The 9,638-nt window shown below is 56.8% G+C and overlaps 5 protein-coding genes across 5 annotated transcripts in view; 1 reads left to right on the top strand and 4 right to left on the bottom strand.

Annotated features, from left to right (window-relative positions):
• Positions 1-115: 115 nt before the first annotated feature.
• ACA1_319110 (fidipidine, putative) lies at positions 116-1,604 on the bottom strand (the record flags this gene model as incomplete). The annotated part of the gene is made up of 5 exons (XM_004334549.1): positions 116-388; positions 496-708; positions 803-928; positions 1,005-1,290; positions 1,408-1,604. Coding segments are annotated over 5 exons (1,095 nt in total), but the record flags the coding sequence as incomplete, so codon positions are not given.
• Positions 1,605-1,953: 349 nt separating this feature from the next.
• On the bottom strand, positions 1,954-3,414 carry ACA1_319100 (uncharacterized protein; the record flags this gene model as incomplete). The annotated part of the gene is made up of 5 exons (XM_004334548.1): positions 1,954-2,314; positions 2,374-2,446; positions 2,539-2,980; positions 3,057-3,210; positions 3,299-3,414. The coding sequence occupies 5 exons, from the start codon at positions 3,412-3,414 to the stop codon at positions 1,954-1,956; spliced, it is 1,146 nt and encodes a 381-aa protein (XP_004334596.1).
• Positions 3,415-3,722: 308 nt separating this feature from the next.
• ACA1_319090 (C4dicarboxylate transporter/malic acid transport protein) lies at positions 3,723-8,285 on the bottom strand (the record flags this gene model as incomplete). Its single annotated transcript, XM_004334547.1, has 17 exons — positions 3,723-3,892; positions 4,116-4,197; positions 4,273-4,401; positions 4,546-4,635; positions 4,758-4,923; positions 5,120-5,395; positions 5,527-5,604; positions 5,686-5,809; positions 5,881-5,971; positions 6,057-6,221; positions 6,298-6,392; positions 6,505-6,659; positions 6,721-6,855; positions 6,940-7,316; positions 7,451-7,624; positions 7,687-7,993; positions 8,101-8,285. 17 exons carry the CDS (start codon positions 8,283-8,285, stop codon positions 3,723-3,725), a joined length of 2,799 nt encoding a protein of 932 aa, XP_004334595.1.
• Positions 8,286-8,562: 277 nt separating this feature from the next.
• On the bottom strand, positions 8,563-9,232 carry ACA1_319080 (uncharacterized protein; the record flags this gene model as incomplete). Its single annotated transcript, XM_004334546.1, has 3 exons — positions 8,563-8,829; positions 8,901-8,966; positions 9,110-9,232. The coding sequence occupies 3 exons, from the start codon at positions 9,230-9,232 to the stop codon at positions 8,563-8,565; spliced, it is 456 nt and encodes a 151-aa protein (XP_004334594.1).
• Positions 9,233-9,496: 264 nt separating this feature from the next.
• Positions 9,497-9,638, top strand: part of ACA1_318870 (uncharacterized protein) — a gene marked incomplete at both ends in the record, with an annotated part of 6,491 nt that continues 6,349 nt past the window's right edge. The window contains one exon of the mRNA XM_004334545.1: positions 9,497-9,586. Within this exon, the coding sequence (XP_004334593.1) occupies positions 9,497-9,586 (90 nt within the window). The remainder of the gene's footprint in view (positions 9,587-9,638) is intronic.

Genomic DNA, 9,638 nt, shown 5'->3' with positions numbered 1-9,638 from the left:
ACCAGGCTGCGCAGCGTCTTCAACACCTCCGCGTTCTGCACACATCCACCGCTCACAGCCATCAGCTCAATCCCAATCAATACCGCCTCGTGTCGTGTCGTTGGTCGTGTCGGACCTCTTCGGTCTCGAGGGCCTGCATCTTGTCGATCTCCTGCTGGATGCGCTTGTTGAGCGCGCTCCTGCGGGCGTGGTCCTCCTGGAGCTGCTTCATCTTGGCGTCGAGCTCCTGGTACTGCTCGCGGAGTTCGCCGATCTTCTCCTTCTCCCGCTCGATCTGCTTCTGCCGGCTCTCCACCTGCCGCTTGTGCAGCTCCGCACCAAAGTACTGCTGCAGCTGCGCCTCGTTCAGGTCCATGTCCGAACTCTTCTTCGCGTACTCGCTGGCAATCTGTGACGCACGACACGACCAACGACACACACCGCACACACCGCACACGCGACACGTTCAGTGGCACACAACACAAGTGAGCGAGTGGAGGGGTGAGTGGCACGCACCTCGCGAATGAAGTCGGCGTCGGTGCCGACGAGGGAGCCGAGCTTGTTGGTGGACACGTTGCCGGCGCCCTCGATCGAGGCCAGGGTGCGCATGACGGCCTCCATCCGCTCGCGCTCAGCGCGGGTGGCCTCCTCCTGCTCCTTCAGGCGGTCCTGCTCGTCGTCGAACTTCTTGCGCCGCTTGCCCTCGCCCTCGCCTTCGCCCTCCGGCGGCTTAGTGTCGTACGTGTCGTGCGTGTCGTGTGTGCGGTGTCAGCCGACCACGAGCAGAGACGGCATATTGGGGGAGGGAGGGAGGCGGGCGTACGATGAAGGACGTGGTGCCCTTGTAGCCGTACTCGAGGAGGGTGGCCTGCACGCGGGACTCCTCATCCTGGAAGGCCTTGGCCGCGCCGCGCCTGTACCGGCGCTGCGGCTTGTAGCGCTCGGCCACCTGCAGGAAATCAGCGTAAGACACGACCGCACGCACACGCACACACCACACTACAGCACACGCACACACCGCACACGACACATGCGGAGAGACGCGCCTCGGAGACGAAGGTGAGGGCGGCGGGCGAGGGGGCCTTGACGGGGTCGCGCGCACCGAGGTCGTAGCCGGCGCTGCGGAAGCGGGACTCGGAGAAGAGACGAAGGAGGTCGCCCGTCTCGGCGCGGGTCTCGATGACCTTCTTCACCAGCCACTGGATGACGGGGTAGATGTTGGGCGTGTTGAGACCGCGGATCTCGTACGACTGCAGCGGGAAGGGGCACTTCATCCTGATGAGGGCCTCTTCGATGCGTTCTCCCAACTCACTACGTAATGCAGGAATCAGTGTCAGTCAGCATCCAAGCCGCTACGCGCGTGTAGTGCAATATCAAATACGAAATGAAACGAATGCGTGTAGAAATTGAAGTAAAGGAAGGGCGTACATCTTTTGCTTGATCTGCGCCTCCTCCTCAAAGAAGAGGTCGATATCGACGTCGATGTTACTCGCGGTGATACACCACGTGAGGCCGCCGATGATCTTATCGAATTGGGAGAGGGCCGAAATACGAGCCCTGAAGTAACCGGCAGCGAGCAGCATGTCGATGATCTCCTCGTACTTTTGAGCTTGCAGCTGATCCATCTTCACTTCGCTGCGCCCCTCACGATAATCCGCCATCGAAGCTTCTTTCTCTCTCACTTCGACAATTCGAATGCCTTCTCGCTTCCCCTTTCTTTCTTTTACATTTTCCCCTTTCTTTTTCAGACGTATTTTGTGTGTTTCACCCAACCAAACTCGCACGACCAGGCAAACAGAGAAATCATAATCGATGGTGGTTGTTCGTTAACCACAGAGTACATGGCGAGTGAAGACCCAGGCATCGAGCAAGCTCTCTTCTGTGTCCCACCGCTTCACCTCTTCCACCGGGTCCTTCGGCAACTGTGACGCCATGGCACCAGCAGGTCAGTGTCAGGTCGATCACCAGCTTTGGTCACAGAGCAGTTTTGACATTCGGGCGCACCTCCAGCACACGCGTGACACAGCCCAAGGGCTTGGCCATCAGATCGTGCAGGACCGACTCGGGGAGACGCGGCTTGGCCACCACCACATCACCACCACCGTCGTCAGCGCCCGCCTCAGCCGCCGAGGCCTCGGTGGTGCCAAGAAGAAGCTCCGGGCGTTGGCGGAGGAAGTCGATGACGAGCGCGTAGAGCGGGTGGGGTCCGTTGGTGCCCGGCTCCGGGGCGTAGCTGCCCGGAGCCACCATGTCCCGCTTGACCATGGCCTCGTAGATCGGCGTGTAGTGGTCCTCCAGCCGCCATCGCTTCATCTCAAATCGACAAGTGCGGTCCCTGTGTGTCGTGTCAGCTGGCCGGTGACTGGAGGCGAAGGCTAGAAGGCGGCGTCGCACGTGAGCTGGGCATCAGTGATGACCGCCTCGAGGAAAAGAAAGTGGCTGCAACCGGTCTTGCCGTACGGCTTCCCTGTGAGTACCAAAAGGAAAGAAGGCTGTCTGTAGGCTTCACTTGTTTGTGTTTTTTTTTAAAAAACAAAGGGGAGTGCTGGGCGCACGTACCTTGCAGCTGCAGGTAGTCCTCCGCTCTGCAGGCCAGGAGCGCAAACCACTCGTGCTCCCACGCCGATTCCTGCCACTTGGCCTCATCTCGTACCGTACTCGGGTCCACCTCCTCTTCTTCCTCCTTCTTTTCTTCCTCCTCTTCTCCCTCTTCATCTCGTTCTTCGTCTTCCGCTTTGGATTGCTCTTCTTCGATCTTCTTGCGCTCCTGCTTCATCTGCTCCTCCGTGTTGGGCTGTTTGTCAGCGCGATCGCCGTCGTCACCATCGCCATCACCACCACCACCACCACCACCACCATCATCATCATCTTCGTCGTCGTCATCATCGTCATCATCTGCATTACTCGTCTCTTCCGGCTGTTCTTCGGCGGGAGCCAGGTACTCCATCATCTCCCTCTCTCGGTCTGCGCATCCCTCAATGTACTTCGCCACGGCCCCGACCTGCACCACCCCAAACTGTCAGCACTGCGCACGGCGCCACACGACACGCACGGCACCACGCACGGCACGCACGGACCTTGGCTTGATAGGTTGGGCAGGCGGCGAGGTCGGGCATGAGACCGAGGCCGAGGCCGAACGCGCCGTAGGAGCCCATGCCATAGGTGCCCAGCGAGGTGGAGACGCTGACCACCTGCCGACCCGCCAGTCGGACCAACGGACAGCCCAACGACCTGTCGGACATAAAATCGTATTAATGTTCTTTTATTTTTATTTTTTTATATTATAATATAAGTAATACTAGTGAGGGCAATCGCGTACCGGAAGGTTGGTGGCGGATCGCGCACCTCGCTGGGACAGAAAAAGAAGCCGTCTCCGTCGTACTCCTCCGCCTCACGCAACGTGAGGATCACCTTGTTGTCGTCGTTGTCCGCCATGGCTGCCTGTCACACAAGTGGTGGGTCGTGCACGCAAGATCTTCTCTTTGTGGTGGCAGACAGAGAACACAGCTGCTGAAGTGAACTGAGTGGGTTATGTTAAAAAAAAAGCTCAGAAATCAAAGAGAACGCAAGCGAGGAAATTGGCGTGAACATGGTGATGATGGAGGGGGGGGGAAACAGACAGCTCTCTAAGAAAGCTCCAACCCACTGCTCAACCATTGGGTAGCAAGTTGTTGCTACATAAAAATTGCATTGCCGGATTACAGCAAACACAATGTCCAAAGAAGGAGAAACTGCCTTTTTTTTTAGTAGTATCGGGTCCAGCCAAAGACGCCGCGGGGCGCCATCTCCGGCACGAACTTGGTGAGGCGCTGCCACATGGTGGGCGAGACCCCGTCGTAGACCATGCCGCCCACCTGCTGGATCCTCTCGGGCATCGCCCAGCGCAGACACCGCAGGAAACGGGCCTTCTGGCCTGCAAGCCCATCCCACACACCGATTCAAGACCACAACGTTGAGAACAACAACCACCACCACCAACAACCAACAACCAACAACCAACAACAACCAACAACAACCAACAACAACCAACAACAACCAACAACAACAACCAACAACAACAACCAACAACAACCAACAACAACCAAGCGTGCACAATGGGTGATGTAGCTGATGAGCAGGCCGGCGGTGGTACGTACCCAGCAGGGGCGAAAAGTTGATGACGAAGGGCACCAGCACGGCCCACTTCTCGGCCGAAGTCGATTCCCAGATCTGCCTGGTCTGCGTGGAGTAAAAAAAAGTAAGATAATGCTGAGTGTAAGAGTTAAGAGTTGACTTGGGGAGAGGAGAGGGTACCAGCTTGCGGGTGATTTTGGGGTTAAAGTACTTCTTGGGCACGTGGTTGACGTAGAGCTCCTCATAGTCCAGATGCTCGATCAGGTGCTCGATCAGTGTCGGTAACATCTTCTTCAAGTCTTGCACGGCCTGCCGCCATCAAACAAACAAACAAACAAACAAACGCATTCCAAAAAGAATCAGTAAGTGCCCGCACACGACGTGTGTTGTGTGTTGTGTGGTGTGTGTGTGTGTGTGTGTGTGTGTGTGTGTGTGGTGGCATGTGAGTCGTACGCTTGCTCTCTGGCCGGCACTGTCGGAGTGAAGAAGGCTCTCCACAGCGCTGGCAGCTTCCGCCAGTTCGTGCTCGCCTTCGGTGTGTTCCTGTGCTCATGAGTGCGGTGTGTCGCGTGCGGCGTGTGCGGTGGTGCATGTGTGCGTGTGCCGTGTGTTATTCATGAGTCGAACGCAACAGGAAGTTGGATTGTCAGTCGTTCAGTAGGTACCTTGCCAACGAAGCGGCAGTAGCCGGGGAAGTAGCTGTTGAAGAAGGGATACAGGATCTGCTCCTCGTGTTGCGAATGCTCGGCGTGCATCATGTGGATGGACTTGAAGATGCGCACGAACCGCACGATGCTCCTCTCGTCGTCGGCGTCCAGGAATCGACCAAATCTGTTTTAATGATGGTAGAATGTGAACGAACTGCGTTCGGCATGTATGTGTGTGTGTGTGTGTGTGTGTGTGTGTGTGTCGTGGTGTAGTGCGTGTGTCGTGTGCGTGTCGTGGTGCGAGTGTGTGTGTGTGTGTGTGTGTGTGTGTGTGTGTGTGTGTGTGTGTGTGTGTGTGTGTGTGTGTGTGTGTGTCGTACCGTTCCAGCTTTTTGGTGGCGCCGCGAAGGGCAAAGTGGATGATCTTCATGAAGGAGAGCGGTCCCCACTTCTCGTTGGGCACGAAGAGGTCGGCCCGCTTCTGCAGGAGGACGAGGGTGTGGAGGGCGCACATGGCGACCACGAAGGTGACCAGGATGAGCGACATCCAACTGAGCGCCTTGAGCAGGCCCGAGCCGACCAACTGGTAGTAGTCCATGGTCACCATCGAGAGCGTGGCCAGCGGGAAAGTATAGCCCCAGTAGCTCATCTCGAACCTGTACCGCAGGTCTGCGGGTCAGCAACACATCATCGCTCGCTCATGCATGCGCTACCGCATACACACGCACATATCACCGCACACCCACACACGCCCACCGCACATGCACACTTAAAGCAGTGGCTGTACCTGTTGCGGCCAAAGTAGTGGTGAAGAGTCATGTAGGCGAGCACGAGGAAGATGCCGACGGCCGCGAAATAAAGCATGCTGTGTGTGGAATGCAAAACATTAAAAAAAGCATGAGTGGAGGGACAGGCAAATAACTGATGCTCATCATGTTGTATGTACCGAGGGTAGTAGTCCAACTCCCAGGGGTCGCAGTGGCAGTTGGCCGCCTTGATGGCCACGTAGGAGCTGCAGGCCACCGAGATGGCAGCCAGCCAGACGAACAGCGATGACGTCAGTCTGTCATCTGCAGCGAGCACCATGCGACGAGGGGTGAGCAAAAACGAGATACCAAAGTGATGGGGAGCGGTTGAGTACCCAAGGCCTCGCGGGTGGTGACGCGGAGGACCGACATGACGAAGAGCGGGATCCAATAGAGAATAGCAAAACCGTACCACAGCCAGGCGACCTGATGCGATGCCCCATTGCAGCGTCAGAAAGCCGAAGAGAGGAGTTCTGCCTCACTTAAAGTCAGAGAGACGAGAAGTGCGCACCTCGTCGTAGCCGTCGTCGAGCCGAGGCGCGACCAGCGCAGCGACGAGGTTGCCCACCACGGGGATCATCCAGTTGGGGTTGATGGTCTCAATATAGTGGGGCACGAGCGCCCAGCGCGCCACGGCGTTCACTCCCAGGAAGAGCTGAACCGGCGCCGCAATCCACTGTCCCTCACAGCACACACAGTTGATGATAAGACAGTGCGACGACTTTGGGTTGTTGAACGGAAGGAAGGCGTACAAACAAGACTTTGGCCAAATCGTTGTGGTCGCTCTCGATCAAGAAGGACAGCAGCAAAATGTCGATCGTCACGGCCGAGAAGAACGGACCCTGGACTGTTGTGTCATTCATTCGTGCGATGTGCAATGTGTGCGGCGTGTGTCATGTGTGCGGTGTGTGATGAGTTAGCGCAAACAGTAGTCTGTCTCATGCGGGATAGGTTGGTACTGGGGCAGTCCCATTCGGACAGGACCTTCCTCGGATAGAGGAACATCTTCACGAGGTACATCACGGCAAAGAGCAGCAGCAGCGCAGCGCCCGCGATGCCGAAGGTGGCCCACCAGCCCTTGCCGGTACCGGCGAAAACGGCGTCGCACACCCGCCTGGCCGAATGGTAAGCCACGGCAGCCACGCAAATAAATAAGTTATGTGGCCTGTGCGTACCACGCGGCAGCCATGCCCAAGATGCCCATGGGGACGCCCATGTAGGTGATCTTCATGTTCCTGATCGGGTTCCACTCGTAGCGGATCATCTCCTCGGTGTGCGGAGTGCCCAGCACCACGCGCCTCTCGTGCAGCCTGTCCAAACACGACACACAGCCAGCGTCGCAGAGTTAGTCGTGTCGATGGCCATGTCATTGGTTGGTTGGCGAGAGCGCGTACTTGCGACCGTCGTTCTTTTCGAGGCCCTCGAGCTCCTGCTCCTTGTAGGTGAGGTTGATGATCTCCTTGACCTCCTTCTCCTTGAACTTGGGCTCAAAGGTGGCCTGCTTCTTGCCGTCGAGCAGCTTGCCCCGCCAGATGCGCTGGCCCAGCGAGCGGCGCGTCGAATCGGTACCTCGCTTCTTGTCCTCGCTCTCGAGGTCAGACCAGCCATCGATCTCCTCCTGCGCCTCGCCTCCCTTATCCTTGCCCTTCTCGCCATCGCGGCCACTTCCGGACCTCTCGTCCATCTCCGAGTCCTCCTTCTTCGACTTCGCCTTTGGAGCGCCTCCGTGGGAGTTATCAAAGAAGATGAACACTTTGAACGGAGGGCATTTCTATTGGGGGCGTGTGCGTGTGCGGTCATGTGCGTGTGCGGTCATGTGCGTGTGCGTGTGCGTGTGGCGGTGGGCACCGGTGAGTCCAGATAGATGCGGAGGCAAGGTGCGGGAGGACTGGCTGGGGCATGTACGTCGCACAGCCAGGAGAAGACGACGGAGCCGATGGGCCACGAGCGTTCCTCGGCGAGAGCCTCCTCGGTTTCGTCGAGAGAGTCCTCACAGATGTCGAACACGTGGTGGCTGACGAGCTTCAGCTTGACGGCCATCGTGAACATCATGCAGCCGGCGCAGAAACCGAACACGCCCTGCGCTCGCGCTCGCACACGCACCACACGCACACGCACGCGCACGCGCACCGCCCGCATACCAGCCGATGAGCAATCATGCCCAAGAGCGTCGAGTTGGGGGGTGGAGCGAAATGTGCCTCCATGCCAGCGGCGACAGCGAGCGCGCCGAGGATGATCTGGCCCGTGATGAAGAAGCCCTCGCCATCGCCAGCGCCGTACTCGCCTTCTCCGCCGAGGAAGAGGAAGAGTGTGGCCAAGCCGGAGAACATGATGCCGCAGAAGGCGGCGAACTGCTTGGGGGGTCCGGCCACCATCTCCCTCTTGAAGTAGTACGAGAACAACTCCGCGATGGTACCCTGGATCGAAGCACGACCTCCTGCAAACAGCCTTCGTAGCGCCAGCCCCACAAGAATCCAAGATTGAACAGAATCTCAGAATTAAGTAGAATGGCTGAATGAAAGAGATGCGAATTAGAGGGGGGAGGCAGGTTGCACCTGAGGATAAAGTCGGCACACATGCCAGCGATAGCATAACGCATGATCTCATTGTAGCGAAAGATGATGCCAAGGATAGACACGACAACGACCTGGAGAGCGGTGAAGCGCGCGTTCACAGCGTTGACATTGGCTGGAAACCAAAAGAGCGGGCCGCTCCACGCCTTGGGGCTGCGACACAGCATATCGTGACTCTTCTATAGACTCTTCTCGCCGTCAATGCCAGGCCTTCTTCTCCTTCTCAAGAGCGTGCACCTTGTCACTCGGAACTGGCCTTGTACCTTCTTTCTTCAATCCTGGTCCACTAATGACTGTTTTGTTGACGATTCCTCCTGGTGAAGCGGTCTACTTTCCTAAACAGATCCTGGACACTCTTAGTTTGGCCCTTTTGGCAATTCTCTTCTCAAAGATGGTTAGACTTGCCTTTGATGGAGTGACATCCTGTCTTTTGTACGAACAAGTTCAGTTCTTCTTCGCGATGGGCTTCTTCTTGGTGCTATGGCTGGTCTTGGAAGAGGAAGAGGAAGAGGTGGAGGAGTAGGAGGCGATGAGGTAGGTGGTGCGGCTGACGGCGAGGAAGGCCGTGATCCAGAGGGAGAAGTGGGAGCCAAAGGTCCAGGTGGGCAGAGGGCCGTGGTGGGTGATCACGAACTGATAGAAGATGGCGCACCACAACAGGTCCCCAAACAGCAGGGCCTCAATCACCTTGGGCGTCGCGCGGGCTCGCACCTGCGCGTGTGTAACCAGAGTGGTGTCAATCCCAGAGTGGGCAGCCCTCTGGCCCAGAGCGCCGCACGTACCCCCATGTAGCCGAGCAGTAGCACCAGCGTGCCGAACTGGGCCAAGTTGCCGTTGGCCAGCTCGTCCTAAATAAATCAAAACATGTAAAATAAGTCTCCATTTATCAGCATGCTTTGTTTGTAGATAAGTATAGGAATTAATTAATTATATAAATAAATGCAATAATAATAATAAGAATACTGTTCTGTGTGAGCTAGGCGAACGATACCGAGGCAGGGAGGCCTTGCTGGGTCATGACAAAGGCAGGAAAGAACGTGAGCAAGAAGCCGCTCACAAGATTGAGCACCCCCTCCGCCACGAACACCAACTCGCACGCTTCGACCAGCTTCATCTTAATAAGCAAGAATGAAAAAAAAAATAAAAGAAAACAAATGATAAATAAATAACAATGGCCCATCAATACAGAAATAGCCAAAGCTATTTCTTTTTTCCTTATTTTATAAAGGATTGATCAACAACGCGAACACGCCGGTGCCGCAACACTCGCCTTGCCCAACCGCAAAGGGCTTCCCGGGGTGCAGCGAGGCCGTTTCGTGTGTGGTTCTGCATAAACGATTGACAGGCACCACGCCACGCGAAGATTGGATTATTTGCGATGAAGGACAAAAAAGAGAGAAGAAGCGATGTTGAGGTGGCGGCGACGAGCTACCCGTTCCTCGTGGAAGGCGCGGCCGAGCGGTGGCTAGTGCTCATTTGCAACAATCTCTCGTTCGGCCAAGTAGAGCTCGCGCGAGCCC

This window comes from Acanthamoeba castellanii (genome assembly GCF_000313135.1).
Source record: "Acanthamoeba castellanii str. Neff unplaced genomic scaffold scf7180000084239, whole genome shotgun sequence".
Classification (NCBI taxonomy): Eukaryota; Discosea; order Longamoebia; family Acanthamoebidae; genus Acanthamoeba; species Acanthamoeba castellanii.
The sequence above is the reverse complement of the archived record's forward strand: the minus strand, read 5'-3'. Positions and strand labels throughout refer to the sequence as shown.